The sequence below is a fragment of the Mesitornis unicolor genome, unplaced genomic scaffold (assembly GCF_000695765.1).
Source record: "Mesitornis unicolor isolate BGI_N332 unplaced genomic scaffold, ASM69576v1 scaffold47212, whole genome shotgun sequence".
Taxonomy (NCBI): domain Eukaryota; kingdom Metazoa; phylum Chordata; class Aves; order Mesitornithiformes; family Mesitornithidae; genus Mesitornis; species Mesitornis unicolor.
The window spans coordinates 4353-23812 of record NW_010170731.1 but is presented as its reverse complement, the minus strand read 5'-3'; the positions used below and the strand labels follow the sequence as shown (position 1 = coordinate 23812).

General features: G+C 44.4%; 1 protein-coding gene across 1 annotated transcript; it reads left to right on the top strand.

Moving 5' to 3' along the window:
• Positions 1–819: 819 nt before the first annotated feature.
• Positions 820–15105, top strand: LOC104537011 (solute carrier family 12 member 8-like; the record flags this gene model as incomplete). The annotated part of the gene is made up of 7 exons (XM_010179776.1): positions 820–907; positions 3752–3898; positions 6666–7341; positions 8234–8331; positions 10577–10694; positions 12822–12882; positions 14940–15105. Coding segments are annotated over 7 exons (1354 nt in total), but the record flags the coding sequence as incomplete, so codon positions are not given.
• Positions 15106–19460: the final 4355 nt, after the last annotated feature.

Sequence of the window (19460 nt, the reverse complement as noted above, 5' to 3'; positions counted from 1 at the left end):
ATTTATAAAATTTTTTAAAATATATAATTTTTATTATTGGGAAAATGGGGCCAAGACAGGTGAGATGACCTCCCTACCAGGCAAGGCAGGAGTCCTACATCCCCAAGCAGTGCTCTCCCCTGGGAAATATTGCTTTGCAGAAATAAAACACTGTTACATATGTAAAAAAAAAACCAAACTCAGTAGGTTTTCCTGCCTGTTTTCATTGCCACTAAACTGCTTTTGAATTTATGATGTTTAATTGCATACCAAAGTTCAGACAGGCAGAAAAGATCTCCTGAATTTAGAGGGGTTCTTAGTGAACGAGCAGGGACATCTTCAGCTAGATCAGGTTGCTCAAAGCCCCGTCCAGCCTGACCTTGTGTGTTTCCAGGGATGGGGCATCTACCACCTCTCTGGGCAAATTGTTCCAGTGTTTTACCACCCTCATCATAAAAAAATTATTCCTTATATTTAGTCTGAATCTACCCTCTTTTAGCTTAAAACCATTACCCCTTGTCTTATTGCTACAGACCCTATTAAACGTCTGTCCCCGGGCCTGGGTTATTGCCCACATGCACACATGAAGAGTGTAGGTAGCTCCCCCTCGGGGGTACTGTGTGGTCACGCTGCAGCTGTCCCTGGTACATTGTAGTGAGTCTGTAATGTGGACCAGGGTTGAATTTAGCCATGAGGCTAAATCGTGCAGAAACCGCCCATGCAGAGTGATTGAGGACCCAACTTGCAGATACGTGACCTTCTCGTGGTGCTGCTAATGGGCAGAATTCTCAATGGTCTTCTCTTGCTGGAAAAAAAATAGTTTCTTTTTGTTGTTTGCAGGTGGTTTCTGTATATGGTCTTTGTTTTTTTGCTGGGAGCCGTTTGTACCCGTCAGTCACTCCGCTATGACTTCATGATAGCAGAGAAGGTAACTTGTCTGAATAACCCAGCCTGGCTTTATTTAATGGCGCTTTTGGGTTGCCATCTGCTTTGCTGAATGCTTGAACTTTTCCAAAAGCCTAAGGAATTTGGGTACCCATCCTTCATTGAAATTCAGGGGGATTTCCCCATCGCAAGTACCAGTGTACAATTGGTTTGAATAACTTTGCCTTTGCCAGCATATCCAGTAATGCTGAATCTTGGCATAATCACCCAGCAATAGCTTTAAGCACTAAAATATGCTAATGTGGCCTAATGATAAATGCTGTATTTTATTCAATGTATCCTTTCTCGTTGGTGAAAGCTTAGACCAAATTGAAATCTCTAAAGAACCCCAGTGCTTATCTTCACTAAGTCAGGCGAAGCTTACATTTCCATATCTAGCGGTCTGTAATTGCAGGGCGAGCAATAGGATTATTAAACTCGAGACATTCCACATGGATGTATGTACACGAGGGTGGTTTGTGGTGTAACAGGCAATGAACCTTATCATTGCAGGCCTTGAAAAAGAGAACACAAAAGATTTTGGTGTGTGTCACTGTCTTACTTTAAACGGGGTATGGGATATAATTTTCTATTATTCAGCATTATCCAAAATCATGAGTTCATCATATCTGACACTGGTTTTTGTGATTAAATTAAATTTGAGATGTTTGCCATTTATTTGATTTCTAACATGGTTTTAATCTAAAAAATCAGTTTGAAACTCTAGCTTCATTTTATCTCTAAGTAACTGTAGCCCTAAACTTCCTTCACTTGAATAATTGGTGGTGCTTCTGCCACTCCTTGCTGCTAAGGTAAAAAAAATCTCTGTTTCAGGGGAAAAAAGAATGAGTCTCCCTTCTTTAAGGCAGCATCCTTGTATGTCAATGTGACAGACTTAGTGGGCAAAAAGTACAGTAACTGCTTTAAATGAATCAGCTGATGAGAAAGAGATTGTTAAAGCTGTGTTTTAACTTCAAAACCTGGGAGGGCTGGAAATGAGAAATCTCCCAATGAAGAGTGGGAAGATATTTAATAATGTTAAATCTAAAAAAACCCCCAAACAAACAAAAAAGCAAATTCAGTTTTCTTTTCCTTAATATGGCACAAAACAGTGGTGCAATCCCAATATTCATGTTGCTTCCCTGAGTTATTGCAAGCTGCTTTAGATTTTAATGACTTTGTTTTGAGCAGAGGAGGAGAGATCATTACACAGCCAGCGTGCAGACTCTCCCTGTCTGTCACTCACAGGCGAGCGAGCACTTGTCTGCTCTTCTCCGTTACAGTACTTGTTTGGCTTTTTAACCATAAAAATGAGATTCTGTAATTTCACTTCTAATGAGCTCGAAGTGCCAACAAAGCATTCACGCTCTCCCTGCTCAAAACCCCCAGCAAACCCTTTCATCAGCCTCGGTGAAAAGGACTCTTCCCCTCTAACCCTGATTTGAATGTCAAGTAGTGCATTTAAATGCAAGAATTTTTGGCAGCTAAAATAATATATGATGTCTGGCACAACTGATTGTTTCTTCCAAGTATTTCTCAGAGTAGGGCAGGATTAGGGGAGAGGGAAGGGAAGATTCCCCATCGAGTGCCTGTCTGTTGGTCTAATGGAAGCTGATATTTGCTCATCTGTCTCTCAAATTTCTTCTGTCCCACAAGATAAAATTCATGAGGCCATGTGAATTTTCATGGGCAAAAGAAACGTTGTGGTGGGAGGTTTGTATGGCTCTGGACCATGACATTAATTTTACATGCCTTCCCCAAACAGCAAGCATGTTATGGCTTTTTTCCCAATCTCCTTTTTGCTGTGTGTGGACTTCATAGATGAGGAAAAGGCAGAAGTAGCTTGAATCATCTTCAGCCGTGTAAATGTTTGTAATTCCTTCTAATAAAGCATGTGCCTCCTGACGAGAACAGGGGCAGAGGCTGGGAGGACCCGTGTTCATGTAAATCTCCTTTTCCATGAGAGGAGGGATGGGAGTGAAGGACACATAGGGACCTGCATTTGGTGTCACCCTCTGCACCTCCAGCAGCTCACTTCAGTGGAGTATGGGCAGGATGGATCTGGACCAGAATTTGAGGGTTTTCTCCCTGCCTAGCCTTGGTGCTGGTGTTACTCCCATGCCTTGCCTTTCCCTGTGGCTGGCTGCTGGCCCTCCTTTTCCTCCATGCCTGTTTGAGAGGATGTTCACTAGAAACCAGTCATAAACCCAGCCTTGTTAGCACCGTGGCTTTAAAGATTTTTTTTTCTTTTAAGTTTCGTATTGGCCAAAGGAAATTATTTTCTCACTGAAGACAGGAAAATAAGGTCATTGTATTATATCCTTCGGAGCATATTTTTTGAGATGCCATTTGTTTAAGTAGCAATTTTGATTTGGTTTTACTGTGGGTTTTCTTTCAGGATTGGTTTTCCCCTCTGGGACACAGGGGTTTGTCTTCCTGTTTTGGATGGTTGGAAGCCTGGGCAGCTTTTCCTGTATGATGTGCTCTGTATATAAGTGATCTCTCCTGAAATAAACTCACTTCCAGTTACTTAAGGGGAATCTAATAGCTGCTCCTTTGCTGCAATTGCTGCAAGTGACAAAGAATTTCTTGGATATGAGCTTGTCAAATGGCTCTGTCGGTACAGGATGTTCAGTATTAAATTATTTTTATGGGATAATTTTCCTGTATTAATTGCTTGTACTTTTTACCACAGACAAGTTAAATTACTGCTTTCCCAGGGCTCGCTCTGTTCATTTAGCAACGTAACAAAATACATGTGATCTTTTAAAAATATCTGTGTTTCAGACTGCCCAGGGGTCTTTAAAGAACAATATAATCAACTTTGCATTCTCTCTGCTTCCTCCAGGTATCCTTGGTGGGTTTCTTGTTTTTGCTGGGTCTGTACATCTCATCTCTGGCCTCCTGCATGGGGGGGCTGTACGGAGCACCCAGGATCCTGCAGTGCATCGCCCAGGAGAACGTCATCCCCATGCTCGCCTTCCTTGGACGTGGGGTTAGTCATCCCTTCCCTGACGTTGCTCCCAAACCTTCACGTGAAGGAAAACTGGTGATTTAAGAAGCCAGGGTTTCTGTGTGTCTGTAGGGTGAGATGGGGGATGTATGAGGTGCGAGGAGGGGAAGGTTTAGGATCTGGTACCCTAGAGTAGGAAGAAAAAGCCAGGAAATGGATGGTTTTATTAAAAAAAGCAAGACCCTGGCTGCCCTGGTCCTTTCCCTGCCTGTCCCCTGTGCTACATCACCTCTGCCCTGAGCCCTCCCATGGGGCTCAGCACCACGCAGAAGCAGCCCCACTTCGCCCCGGCATCTCGCTTGCCCACCTCTGCGGCCCAGCCCTGGGACTGTCCTGCACCATGCATGGACAGCCTTCCCAAGCCCTCCCAACCCATCGGTCCCCTCTGTCCTTCTTTCCAGATATGCACAGGGAAATGGAGACTTATGATATACCTTTGCCTGTGAGTTTTTTTGCAAATGCCTTATTTAAACTCATGCTGATCCTAACCATGCCTGAGGGAGATACCTGGCTCTTCTCTGCCCTCCCATCCTGAAGCTTTTGTCCAGGCCCTTTGGTGAAATGGATGGTGACTGCCTCTCTTTTTTATTTTCTTTCTTTTTTTTTCTTCCTTCCTGCACTTTTGTCTTTGAACTTTTCCTATCCTCTCTGGTAGCCTCTTAGCTGAGTGAGTAGTCATGGTGTAGTGGATTCAGCCTGTGTGGGCTGGAGAAGAGGACACTTCTTTGTAAGATAAGGTGCCTTTTGGACACTATAAAATAAAAACAAATAATTTGAAAGGTTAAGTTAGGGGCCTGCTAAGCTTTACATATGCTTTAAAACAAAGCCTTGCTTTGAATATGACAAGAGGCTTTTTCCTTGTCCTCACAAATAATCCTCGTTCATGTGAGTCTTTCCAATGAGATCAGGCAAAGTACCAGTCTCTAAGGACGCTGTAGTCTTGAGTTATACATTCAGAGCAAACTTTGAAATTATTTTTTCCCTTCTTCTAAACAGGGAGAAAGTAATTCCATCACTCTCAATAACCTGCAGCACCTAACTGTCTGTACCGAACAGCTGGAGAAACCCTATGATGTTTTGTTCTTTCAGAGCAGCTTATAAATAGAGAAAAATATTTTGCAATATTGGTATTTATGAATGTTTTAAAATATTTAAATGTTTTATAAGCATAGTAATTTTCTAGACTTTGTTTTGTATTTCTCAAAATAATTTTCTAAGATTAAAGTTATAATAATAGCAAGAATAGTATAAGAGAAGCAGGAATAATAAGGATAGCAAAAACTTCCAGCTCCTGAAGGCAGTTGTCAGGCGATCCCAGCACAGGCTGTTCTCCACTTGGCAACCCTTGTGAAATTCTCAGTGATTTAACAAAGCTGTCCTTCTCTTCCCTGATAGTTTTCTGCCTTTCTGTCAAGTTTTCTGCTCTGAACTCTGTCTGGGCAGAGTGCCATGATGGGAAGGGCTCAAAAAGAGGTGAGAAGTCCAAGGCAGAGCACTTTTCCCCATTCCTTCTCTCTGCCATCTTGAAACTTGTTGAGATTTGGTTTATGGAGAGTTAATAAATTTAGTTTGCCCTTAACAGTCTGTTCCACATCAGTTCTTCTTTTCCATAGTTGAAAAAAGCGGTGTAGTCATCATAACCCCAGCTGATGGGAAGGACATGACTGTTTTCTGGAGAGTTAAACTCAAGCCAGAGGCATCCTGAGATGGTACCATCTGTTCCCTGTCTCAGTACATCCCTCTGATACCGGAGATGCTTTCTGAGGACCATGATCCTTTATCCCTGAGACATATTTCTGTTTCGTTGTCAAAAGGCATAAGGTCCAGAACTTGTCCCAATTTATTAATAAATAAGAGTGAAGGAAATAAAAATAGTTTCCATTTGAGCTGTGCATTTATTAAAGAAGCACATACAGTAAGTGAAAACCTAAGACATTTCTAAGATATCTTGTAAGATATTTTCCATACCATTTTACCAAAACGGTGAGGCAGTGCCTGGTCCAAGAAAGGGCACGTTAGACCTGGGATTAAAGCACATGAGCTAATGGTTCAGGTCTTTCCACCCCCTGATGCCCTTGGCTTTGTCTCTCTCTTTCTCCTGGCATCACTGGGGCTGACTCCCACCCTCCAGCATCCTCAGCTGCCCAGGACTCTGCTGCTTTCCTCCTGCCACCAGGCAGATGCAGCTCGGGAGGAGGAAATGAGAGAAACCCCAAGGGCAGGGGCTCAGCAGGCTGTGGATTTAGCTCAGCCTCCAGTCAGGACAGTGCCAGAAGCTGCTGATGTGGAGGTGGCACTGCTCTGTGTGGGCAGAGCTTCACAGCCTTTTGGGTAGGCAGCAGTGCAGAGTCCTGTAGAGAAATTAGAGACAAACTGTTAACTCTAATTAACATGTTTTATTGCCAGATTTCCCATAAGCCCCACAAATCTCTCTGAAGGTTTATTGCTGCTTTAATGGCATTGTTTTGCCACGGAGTTACAGAGTGAGAGTGAATGAATTTTTCAAAGACAAAGCTTGAGTAAGGCTCAGAGGTGAGATGGGAGCTCAGCAGCCTTTGGCTTCCAGCCTGTTCTTTAATTTATTAAGCTGATGAGCCTCTGCTTGCACATGCATGCATGTATTTTGTGACTAAGGGCGCACTGCAAACCGCCCAGGTAACCACCTATGGCAGCTGAGCAAGTGGGGAATCCTCGCAGTGAGGCTTATGGTTATTAATTTCAATGTAAGTTTGTTTTATTTATGAACTAGAAAGGACCCAACAAGACTCCAGTGGCTGCGATTTGCTTAACAAGTCTCATCACTATGGCTTTCGTCTTCATTGGGCAAGTCAACGTTCTTGCTCCCATAGTTACCATCAACTTCATGGTGACGTATATTGCTGTAGACTATTCCTATTTCTCGGTCTCCTTGAGCTACAACATTCAGCAGAAACCTGACGAGACCCAGATGGAAAACGCTAGGCCTGCACACTCTTCCCAGCCTTTAATTTTCAACAAGCCCTCCAGCCATGCAGCAGATGGAGTAATTCAAAGCAGATCAAACGGCACCTTGCTGGAATTCACAAAAGACATGGACCAGCTTTTTAAACCATTTTGTAGTGAACCAGGTACTTGCAAAAAAGGAGGAGCCGAGAATTTAACCCAAAATGTCAAACAAAAGAAGGCAAAGAAGCCAGTGAAGCAGATGCTACAAGACAGCTTCCTCCTGGATCTCCATCACGATGCTCCCCTGGCTCAATATGACGGGGGTGGGACCATGGAGCCCCACCATGAGAGCCGGCAGGACTTGGCTGAGTGGGTCCATCAGCATGATGCAGGCCTGTCCTCATCACCCGCTCTGGATGCCCAGCATGCACCCAAGCTGCTGGTGCTGGGTGAGCAGCTCTGCAATGAGGTGCCCGTGCTCCCCAGACAGAGGGGAGAAGGTAAGGGCCGTAGGAGATGGACATCTCCATGCTCAGAGAGCATGGTTTATAACCTTGGTCCTCTTGGTGCTTTCTTGAAGGCAGACATGAAACTAACTTTATATTCGGGGCTGTCATTCAGTGATCCATGGCAATAATATCATTTATTCCAGGTGAGAGTAGGGCTCATCGCTGTGCCCCACAGGAGAAGTTCCAATGCAATTTCCTGGGGAAGATTAATGACAGGAAACGAGGCAGGACTATATTTAGTGTGTTGTTATTTACTATATACGCATTATGCTACACAAGCACACTTAATGCTGTATGTTGTAAAGGTTTTCAGTGTATCTTGGGGTTTACTTCATCCTGGTGTGGGGTAGGAGAGGTGGAGCCCTGTGAATCTAAAACTCAGGCTACAAAAATGCAGTGGTCTCCATGCCACAGACAGAGTCTGTAATTCAACATCCACAGCTAGAAGTCTGACTGTGTTTTGTTGATGACGTGGGTATTTGATGCTGTGTGTTTGCTTGGAGTTTGTCATCTCAGTGCTGTCATGTTTTATCAGCATTCTACATAACCTTTGTAAACCCTTCCAATGGAGAAAAGCCTTATTTATCTTCTTTCACAAATAGGGAAACTGAAGCAGAGATAGGCAGATGTGGCCTTCAAATGGACTCAGCACCAGAGTTGGCAACTTTTTTTTTCCTTGCATGTTTTTTTGCTTTCATTTTACAAGTTTTGGTTAAGCTCTCCTATACCCAGCTGCCAGCTAGAATTTCTGCTTTGGTTTTCTGTGGTCTGGTAATGTAAAGTAAGAGGGAAAAAAAACAACCCAAAAACCCAAAAACCAAACACTTTAGCTCAATTCTAATGTAGCTTTTCTTTTCTTTCTTTCCATTTTTTTTCTTGTCAGAATCATCTATAAAGCAACAAAATCTAGAGCTGGGAATTCAGCAACCACCGGAATCTTTCTACTCCAGATTCTGCAATCACTGGGTTTCCTTTGTTGGTGTAAGTAATTTTCTTTTATTTTGAGCACTAGTTTGTGACTGTAGAAAACAGAAGGAAATTAATCACTTACTGCAGTGTATTTACACTGTATTTACACTGCAGTACTTTAAGACGGCTTTTGATTCTAGAATTTGACGTCGCCTCAATTAAGCATTCAAGGTACCATGCATCCAGCAGTTCAAATTTAGAGGAAGCCAGATGACATGTTATTTCAGACAAGAACAGCAAAAATATTCCAACCGGAACCAAAAAGATACAAATTCAAAGTTTGGCAACTTACGGCTTTTCCCAGCCAGCAAGGCATTTCTAAAAAATCAGCGTTCCTTTTTTCACAGTGTGCCAGGCTGCTTTTTCTTGCTGTGGGATGGAGTGAGACATCAGCTCCAAAGCTGCATTACTTTTATTTATGAGCCATTTTCTGCAAGTGTGGGGTGGGGTTTCATTAGTGCTGACCTCCTGATACCAGCAGCCTAGCTGTGAAATTCTACCTTTTGAGGGAGGAAAGTGGAACGTTTCTCCAGCATGTTACTTTAAAGAATAAATAACTTCTCAATAGCTTCTGTCTCAAGCTGCTGAGGAGTTTAGGACATTTAAATTCATCTTGGGAAGATGGATTAATGGGCAGATGACAGGGAAAGGGTCAGATATGCATAATGAATGAACCATATGGCTTTGCTGCACGGATGGGGATTTTGTAGCTGTGCGTAAAATGTAACAAACCCCCTCGAACAACACACCAAACCCTTTTAGTTTAATCCTCAGATGGATTTTGACACCTACTTTTCAAATTCACTGCTGCTGCTGCCGCCAGTGGCCAGCTCCTGGCAAGGGGTCCCACCGGATTGCGGTGCTGGGGGGGTGCATGTGGAGGCTCCTCTCCAGTGCTGACATCTTTAGGAGGTTGTGTGCTGGTGCTGTCTCTGGGCTCAGTACCTGATGTGGCTCACAAGCGCATCTCATCGTGGAGCGGGCAGTGCTCTGCCGTCGTGGGGGACTTCGCTTGCAGGGATGACTGATGGGTTCATTAAAGCAGATTTGGTTTCTTGTCAATAGTCAGATTTGGGAGGAGCTGAGAGGCATCAGTGATGCAAAAGAAAATCACAGAAGCAAAAATCAGATGCATTTTTTCATCCTGGCTCCTTTCCTCTCTGCCCTCTCTCTTTGAGCTTCACCAATCATATCAGTCTGGACTTACTTAGCTCTTTCTTTGCATGCTGCCCCTTGCTGCTCCTACCCTGATCCATGGAGATGCTACCCCTGTCCCCTTCATATGTCCCTTGAGCCAAATCTGCCTCCTGAGCTGGTGAGCCTCTGGATACTCCTCTTGGAGCAGCCCAAAGAGAGGGACCTGAGGTGTACACTGCCTCTAGGGCTCAGGGTAGCCCACTGACAGGTACCTCCATGCTGCTGGATGATGCTGTAATCCTGGGCTGTCCCTCCTTTTAATGGTGAGACCAAACGAGGCTCCCTGTAACACCGGAACCTCGTTACTGAGAAACTTTGGCCATGCCATACCTAAATCTTTTCAGATAACACTGGGTGGAAGAGCTCTACGTGTGCCCAAAAGCCATGCACCATGGAGTGTTTTGCAGGTAGGAGATGACGTAGTTCCCCAGGAGTCTTGCTGCATCACCAACCTCAGCCACCAATGCCCAGGAGCATCCATCCACCACACGGTTGTGGTTGGCATCATTCATCCCACGGGCAGGACACGGGCTATGCAGCAGGTCCTGTGCAAGGAGAGCCTCTGTTGTGTCCCCGTCCTGGGACTTCATTAGGAGCAAGACACCTAAAAGGAAACACTGATCAGGATAAAGCTGAGTGGCTGCATCCTGGGACCTGACTGTGCAGGTCTCTCACACATCGTTCCCAAGACAACCCTGAGAAAGATAGAGATGTGGAAATGCCATCAAAGCACTGGATTTGCTTCACTTAAAACCAGGACGCAGCGTTTCTGGCCAAAAAAAGAGGAGCATTTACTGGTGGTCTCATGACAACTTGAAAGCTCCAGCACTACCTCAGTTATTAAAGAGTTTCCCTTGGAGTTGCAGTGCGTGGTCATCTTGCCAGGTTGTGCAACCAACTACTGACCCGCTGCCTGGCTGTGTCTGCAGGTGAGGAGTTCTCCCTGGGCACTGCACCACAGGAGGTCAATGGAGCCGCTGGGCTTTGCAGAAAAAGGACTGCCAGGTTGTCATCAATGTATTATCTTATGGGTAACCTCAAATTGTGTCTTTCCAAACAGGCGGTCGTGTCTCTCATCATAATGTTTGTCATTCAGTGGATCTACACCCTTGTCAGCCTGGCTGCAGCAGTTATTCTGTATTTCTACATTGGCCAAGTAAGCCCAGGACTCCCCCTTGGTGAGTACTTTTTCTTCTGTATTAATAAATCTGCTTAAAAATTCATTAAGCTTTAATTTAACTTAATTAGGAATTGAGACTCTTGTATTTAATCTGCAGATGACACAGGGAATGATGAGGTTTTGTTTCATTGCTAGAATTAATACATTTTCTCTTTGGCTCTTTTGTACTGGATTCTAACTGTAACTAGTATGAGTTTGATAGTTAGAACATTGTGCTTATTGCTTCAATATAGTGTACTTTAAATGGCAAAACCAGATACTAATACTAAGACTTAACAGGGATGGCAGATTGTAAATAAATCACAGCAATGAGAAAAATCTGCTGTAAATACATTTTAATAAACTTAATTAATCAATCTAAACCCACCTGAGAAAACTTTAATGAAAACAGGAATTATGACGGGTATGTCATTAAGCCTCAGCATTCATAACTGCAGAACAAGAGAGCCTTTTGATTCCAGACCTAAACAGGTTGAACATGTTGGGAAGGTAATCTGGGAAAATACTCTTAGGCAGAGGGCATTAGAAAGGTCCGCGCATGTGATCGGCTTAAACAAGTGCAAAATTAAACAGTGGAGCACATTCAGAAGGCGGCTCGTGAGAGCCTACAGGCCCTTGGCACAGCTGCAGGAGGGGCTTACATTGGTCTCTGTCTCTGGAGGGAGTGAGGATGGGCAATTTTTGGTCCAAGATGAGAAAAGTCAAAAGAGACTTAGTTCATATGTCTTTTAGGCAAAGATGGAATAGCTCCTTGGGTTTATTTAGATGAGAGGTGATTAGACAGTAGGTAAGGAGGTACTCGATTTCAGAAACTCAAATGATGAGAAACCAAAACATAGTTGTCACTTGGTAATGATTAAAACATTGCTCACCAGTGCTTCTCTTTCTACTCTAATTTCTTTTCTACTTATCTGTATGGAATAGTAGAAAAGAGCTGAGATTGTGGATAGTACTTGTTAATTGGTATATTTTGAAATAGATCTAAGTTTTAACATTTTGTTTAATTGCCCTTATATATTAAACAAAACACAAATAATGTTTTCAGGCCTTGAAGTTTTCTTTGCTTTTGTATATTCACTATATTCTATCTCTGTTATCTGCTTTTGAACTGTTTAACAAAAATGACTTTAAAAAGAATTTCTCAGTGTGTAGGGATTTTGGAAGGTGATCTGAGAAATGGCAGCATAATTAGACTTTTTTTTTTTCTTGGTTTCTTTTGCATGTACATTCCTATGCATACAGTGAAACAATGCACAGCAAAGAAAAAGTTAGAAATGAACACTCAAAAGTCATCTTGATTTTTGTTTGGCTGGGACTGAACGTTATTTTGTGGTCGCATGGCATCCAGTGATCCGTGAGTTTGTTCTCCAAAAGACTGAACAACCCTTCTGCCTAGAAAGGTTGGGAGATGCTGTCTTGAGAGATGCTCTGGATTAAGGACTGGATGAAGACCTCGGGAGCAGAAATGCTCCAGGATTTCAACACATCCCTTTTCCTCTCTCTTTCTCCTAACAGCCTAAGCCAAATCCAGCAGGCACTGCTGAGTCTCTGTTCTCCTCCCTGTCCCTCACCACTAACTTCTCCTGCTGCTTTTGCTGCCAGTCCCAGCACTTCCCTGCCCCTGCAGCGAACCAGTGCAAGAAACGAACTCTACAGAGAAATCAGAAAAAAATTGTTGTGGATGTAATACGCTAAGGCAGCTCTCCATGGGGTCAGGCAGGAGGGGATGAGTGGTGAGACCACAGCCATCCTGGCTGGGGTCGCCTGAGTGGCTCCTCCTGTCTCCCCATCCCTGCAGTGGGAATGATCTTTGCTGTCCAGGGAGGAAAAGGCACTGCAGTGAGTGGCTATGCTTTGCTCACGGCTTTACTGGAGTATAGCAAGCTGTCAGTCTGGGAAAGGATGGCTGTTCCCCATGGGAAATTTGGGTTAAGTTTCTTGACAATTGTTTAAAAGCCACAGGGTGTGGGAAGACCGCGGGAGTGTTCTCACCATCGCGGGATCTTTGGGTACTGAAGGCCAGTAACAATCATGTTGGTTTGAGCTTTTATGCTTAAATTCAATGGCATAATGCTATTATGAGCGAATTAGCAGCATACTGTCTTCTTGTGCCTTTTCTCTGCAGGGGCGGCAGCAAATTTCAGTTTCTTCGGCTGGATTAAGTCGGTTTTGATCACCTCGTGCAGGTTCGTACCAGTCACTTGGCAGGGATGAGGTGGCACTCGTTGTTCCCATGACGCACGAATGTGCACAGCGAGGGGTGGCAGACTTGACTTGCTCATTACCTTGAGCAGTCCCTTCTTGCAAACTCAAAGTCATTCTTAATGGCAAAAATAACTGCTCCCATTAGCCTGGCGTATGGCTGGCCACTTAAGTAGGGGAGCTGGAGACTTTGCCTTATGTGTGGACACATCAGCTTCTAACCGTATTTTGGTGCCTGAAGCTTTACCGTACCCTAAAGGTCTGTGCTCAGCCTTGGTGGTGCTGGTTGAACTGGAACATCTGGTAGGAAATGAGGAACAGGAGACTCCATCTCTTCCACTCACCATCCATTGAAAACAAATTACCATGGAAGGGGTGGAGCAGGTGCACATTGCAGCGGTGCTCAAGTTTCAGAGAGGAAATCAAGGGGAAGCCACAATGGCTATGGGACAAATACAATTAACAAGGTCTTCAGTGAAGGAGCCATTTAGTGTTGAGTCTGTATGGGACTGCAGTAACATTGTATTTGGAGTTTACTTCCCAGAAGATCTCCAGGTTTTTGTTTGATTGGTTATTAACTAGTTTTTAATTGGCTTTGATCCTATTAATTATTAATTCAATCACATTTGGGTTTCTCATGGTGGGCAGTGATCATCTCTGCTGCAGCGCAGTGCAGTGGGATTTGAGGTTCTCAACCTGTTGGGTTGCATTTTTGTTGCAGTGGGTGAACACTGCAATAAGGACTTCACAACACGAGCTGCCATGCATTACGTGTGGAAATTTGGTGGCTTCTTTAAAATAAATGAAAGTCCAGGCATTTAAATGCATTGGTACACAACCACATCGATTTTGCCAGCTCCTGCCTCTGCTCATAGTCCCTGTAACATGGCCACAAGCCTTTGGTAGCAGAGGTGGCTTGGGAGAGAAGCCAGGGGTGACCAGACCTTTCTTAAAACCCCAAGGCAGGTCCATGGCATGGCCGAGAGCAGACAAGTCAGTTCTCTTTCATCGCATCCATCATTCTCTCTGCCAGACCAGTGGGTCTGAGTATGGGCCAGCGTCCCTGAAGACCCACCTGTCCTGCACACCTCAAAAAGTCCTGCTTTCCAAGGGTAGAGGTGCTGTTGTCATGGGTTGGGTTTCTTCTATGAGTTACCAGACCAGCACAGTCCTTAGAGCTTCAGTCTATGCAGTCGATGAGCAAAGACCCTGCCAAGGAGGGCTGGGTGGGGAGCTGGTGACTGCCCAAGGCAGAGACCGATCCTATTTCTCTCTCCTCAAAGAGTGCAACCTCTGGGTCATGCAGCCAGCTTGGTCCCCTTATCCTGATGCCAGGGCTTCTGCTCATGCTGGCACAAAGAAGATTTTGGCTCTCCTTGAGTGGGTCATTTTGAATCTCACCTTTGCTATGCTGCAAGGAATTGCACTGGAGTGATTTGCAGGTTTTTTCCAAGCTTTATTTCCTTGAAATCCAGGCAATGACTTGGAGGTAAAGAAGAAATCCCATTAGTGCAAAGGAGTTGGTGGCAACCAAGGATCACTGACACCTCTAGGCTCAAAGAGGCCTAATTTGATGCTATAACCTCTTCTAGTTTTGATTTTCAGATGTGCAATAAGTTGGATTTTTTTGTTTGTTTGTTGTTTTTAAATCAGACTCTGCCATAAAGAGATTGCAGGAAAATGTCCTCTTTCATTTAAATAGCTAAAAAATAATTTAAATGTACACTAAAGCTTAGGGAACTATAAGAAGGAGCATGAACCATTTTTCATTAGAAATGGTTCATGCTCCTTCTTTTCCTGCATGGTGTGGGAAGTGTTTGCCATAGCCAATGTTTGGAGCAAGTCCAAAGAGGAAATGTTAATAGATTTACCAGTGTTTGCTGGGGAAAAGGAGTATATTTTTTGTGTATCTTCTAAAGAGAATATTTTCAGATTTAGCCTCAGCCTGCAGCACCCTGCCTTGTTTGTGCAGCTGAGAGTATGGCTGCTAATGGACGGCAAACAAGGGGTGATGGAGGCACCTTGGCTTCTGTGTTTGCAGGAGAAGGCCATCTCCCAAGGAGCAGATCGTGGTGACACCGTCCTTTGCAACAGTTGGCATGGAGACCACGCAGCTCACCGAGGAGAACGCAGACTTCGCCTCGCGGGACCGCTATCACCAGTCCTCGCTTATCAGCAGAAAGGAGTTCGTGAATCAATTCCAGTAAAGGACAAAAAAAAAAATACCAAGCTGCCACTTCAAAAAGTGTTTAGAAGTGCTAATGGCTGCCATGGTGCCTTGTGAAGTACTTGAATATATACAAAAAGGATGTGAATTGTTATTTATGTATTCGAGGCTTGTTTGTTTATGCAAACTATGACATTGCTGGGTTTCAAATCTCATCCAAAATGCGGGGGGAAAATGCAAATGAAAGGGCCAGTCCAGGGAAGTGATGAGTTACTGAGGACAATATAATCCTTTTAAAGAATTCATTTATAAGTGCTATTGAGCTCTAAAGACCGTTGCCGATATAAAAGCTTACAACGCCCCATTTCAGATGTCCTCTGGGTGACTTAGGGACGCTTTGTGCCTGGGAGCGGTGACCTTGGCAGCAGGAGCCAGCGCCCTGCTCCCAGCTGTGCCACGGTTGGATGCGACCTTCCAGGTCAATTCACTTCTCCTCTCGGCGTGAATTTGCCTGCTTGTAATACAGTAATTTTCTACCTCAGCATTTCAATTACCAAGGTCTTAGAAAGTACTTTAAGGCATTAGACAATAGACCAGAATCAGTGGCAAGTGCAAGGAGATTATGAAATATATTCACAACTGGAATCACACATTTAAATGCAGTAGTGCAGTGTAATGACCTCTACTGTGAAACTGTGAAATGATGTCTTAGAAGCTGTTCATAGTGATTTCCTGCCTCCTTTCTGACATGACGCTTGGGACCTGACAGCATAGCTGGGCCCAAACAGAGCATCTCCCAGCTGAAGGGACAGATGATTTACAAGTGCCTTAACAAAATACGTTTAGCCTCATCTTCACTAATTTGTCTTAAAGCCCATCCCATAGTAAGCTCCTGCAAGGAGCTGTTTCTCCTGCTGCTGTGATTTGAGATGTGCGAGGCTCAGCTGAGGATGCTGCAGGATCTCCCATGCAGACCACAGAGTTGGTGGGCAGTGGCTGTGGGGTGAGGTCTCACATGGACACTCTTGTCACTGTCACTTCTGCTTCCCAAGGAAAAACCTTTCCACTGAGCAGCAGAGATCCTGGCACAGACCTGGGGAGGTGCAAGGGACAGCTCTGCATTAAGACAAGCCCCAGCACCACAAATCAGTTCTGATGCTAAAAGGAGGGGGAAATCACTGACTTTCACTTACTTTCAGCCTTTAATTTATTTATTTCTCCTCCTGTGACACACCAGGAGCTCCTCTCCATGCTTGCTGTGGGCACACTCAATGCCTTTGAGCACCAGGGCCGTTCTGCTTGGCAGTGCCCCGGCATTACTGGGGTTGGGGAGACCCCCCCCCACCCTCTCCCATCTCATAGTCTGGCTGTCTGCAGCTTTGGCTCTTCCAGTTTTCTTATAGAGAGAAGCAAAGCAGGCTTGCAGCTGAGATGAAGCAGAGAGTGACCCTGGTGTGCTGCCGAAAGTGTGTTCATTTTCAAGGTCACAGCTCTTTTATTAAGTATGTTTATCCTTAATTGTCTCAATAGAGGCAAGAGGGAAGTTATGCTTGTGTGGCCAGCTCTGAGCCACCTCAGATCAGTCGCTCTGCATTGGAAATGCTCCTTCCAGGGCTCCTTCCATTGCCTTTTGCCTTTGGTTTCCAAAGAGTCTGGATCTGTGGTGGGGAAGTGGCTCCTTGGTGAAGCTTCCCCTGGGACCAGCAGCTCCAGAGCCCTCCCTGTGCTTGTAGCATCCTTGACCTCAGCAGCTACTGTTGTGGTGCAGACTTCAAACACCCCTGGGTGCTGGCAAGCCATGTGGTGTTTTGTTATCCCCTGTTACATTTTGATGCACAACCATAATTCCATTGCTGTAAAATCTTGTATCTCATAAAGTCCTGTTGCATCAAAATATTATCTGAGATGGGGATTACCCAGCCCCAGATTTCTCTGTAGCTTGAACAAAAGAAAACCCCAGAGCATGGTGTGAAGTGATTAATGGACCAAAATTCCTGGGTTAACTTCTTTGTTAGCTCCTTAGCAATATAGTTCTTAAAATAAGGCATCAATCAGGAGAGCCAGTGAGGGAGGATAGGGAAGGTCCCTTGGCTGTGTACCTGGGAGCTGCGCTGAATGAAACCAGAGGACTTGGTGGTGGGGAGTGTTGGCCTCTTTGGCACCGTGGCCCCTGCTTGTCCTCAAAACATATGATGGGCCAGAACCAGCTTCTCCCTTGGGCTTTTCTGGGAAAAGGCTGGCATCAGCGCTGGGTGGCAATAGCTGCTATCGGGACCTGGCAGTGAAAGAGACGCTCTGTAGAGCATGTTGTGATGGGGGTTTCTGGTCTTCCAGCACAGCAGGAACCAGCTTGTTTCATCACCTGGTAAGTACAGACACCTGGTCCTCTCCTGCCCAAATATCTGCAAGAGAGGACTGCATTGCATAGGGCTGGTTTCCTTGCTACTGTTACAGGTTATGAGTAATGTTCCTGCCTAATGCTTGGAAAGGGATGTGCTGAACTTTCCCGAAGCATTAACTCTGGCATAGTTAGAGTGGAGTGATTCACAATTGTGTCATAAATGTCTGTAGCTTCTGTAGCACTCTAAAAAAAAGGGTGAAATTCAGGGTAGGAATTTATCAGCTTCACATTTAGAAGAAATATAGGTGGTGACTGCTGCTGTGAGCAGGAACGTGCTGCTTTCACCCCCCTAGGAGCCAGGCTGCGACTCCAGATGCTGCAGCTTTCAGGAATATTCAGGTTCCCTGAAGCTGGGTTTGGGGCCCAGCTCTGAGCACCATACGTCCCATATAGGTTGCAGCTCGGTTAACGTCATTATGAAAAGGCTCTCCTACCTTCTAAGCCATGTAAGTTTTTTTTAGCATCTATAATTATTTTCCTTTCAGTTGGAAATCTGATTTTTTAAAATATTTATTTTGATGTAAAGAATAAGAATGTCTTGCAATGGGTCAGGGTATGAAAACATTTGTTTTTTTGAGAGAGAGGTGGATGTGGAAGCTCTGGTTTTGTTTCTTTTTGAAGACTTGAACCATAAATTGGTGGCTTTAGATTTGACAGCTTCCTTTGCAGAGCCTGCAAGAATAGACAGCAATGGAGGATAAATATTTCATTACCTGCCTTGCAGTATTTGTGATCCCACAGCACTAAACAGGTCCAGAAATCAGAATCTTCTGTCTCAAAAAACTTGCAGCACAAATAGCCAAGACTAAGAAGGGGCAGGAGAAAATGTGAAGTTTTATTGTGATATTAGAATTAAGAGAGAGCTCCTCAGTTGGTATAAATTGTTACAGTCCCCCTGGATCTGTCTGTGTGTCCCATTAGGAGTCTGCATGGGGAGAACCACGCTCCTTAAATCCGTATCTTAGCTCAAATCCATATTTTTTTTTTTTTCATGCCCTCTTGGCTCTCTCTTGCTCAGCTTTGAGTTTCCTTGGATGGTCTTTGTTGTGTACGGTGGCCAAAAAAAGAATCACACACCTGCTGTGACACCTATTTATAGCAGATGGTTGTGACCGCAGTGTTGAAGTAGCAACGAATGGTGACAAAATATGAAATTATACTTCTGTACGTGGCCGAATTTAGGCACAGGGACTCTCCATGCCTCGTGAGCTCTCACTTAGGCACCTCTGGTTCAGACAGACAGAGTTTCTTATGCAGCACCGTACTTACATCTGCCAGGTTGGGAGAGATTTGCTGGATCACAGGAACCAGCCTAGGATTAACATTTAGGTTAATGGGAAACCGAGGTTATCTGAATTTCTGTCCTTGCCTGGTGAATTTTAGAAAAGGCAAGTACTGGGATGAAAGAGAGAAGATTTTGTAAGCAACCTATAAATTGGGTAACTCCATATCAAAGGTATATAATGGGCTTGCTTATATTCCTGACTTCAGAGTGGTGCATTGCTGAGACCCAGATTTGGTGTAGCATCACTTAAACCTAAGATGATGTGAGACCTCACTGGTAACACTCTTAGAAGCTATGGACGAGAGGCTGTAGCAGCAGACTGCAGGCTAGAAATAGCTTTAAAGCCCGTATGACACAAGAGAGGCTCCTTCATTTTTCTGGCTTCTGCTCCTCATGGCTTTTTTTACATGATTTTCATGCCTGTACCCTTCAATACCTGGTGAATAGAGCACGGGCACACTCCTAGAAACACAGTGGTCAAGGAGCACACATGTAACTTTATGGGATTGAAATGTTGCTCGTAAACTTTGGCAGGGGCTTGTTTTGGGATTTTAAGGGCACTGCTGTGCAGTGTTTTGCTCAGCTGTGAAATGGCTGGGTTTTTCTTGACATGCTCCAAACCAGAGCTGGCTGAAAGGGGTCCTAAAAGAAATAAATCAGAAACTTAGAATTACTTCTTCTCAGCAAGATTTAAATGGCTGCTTCCCCC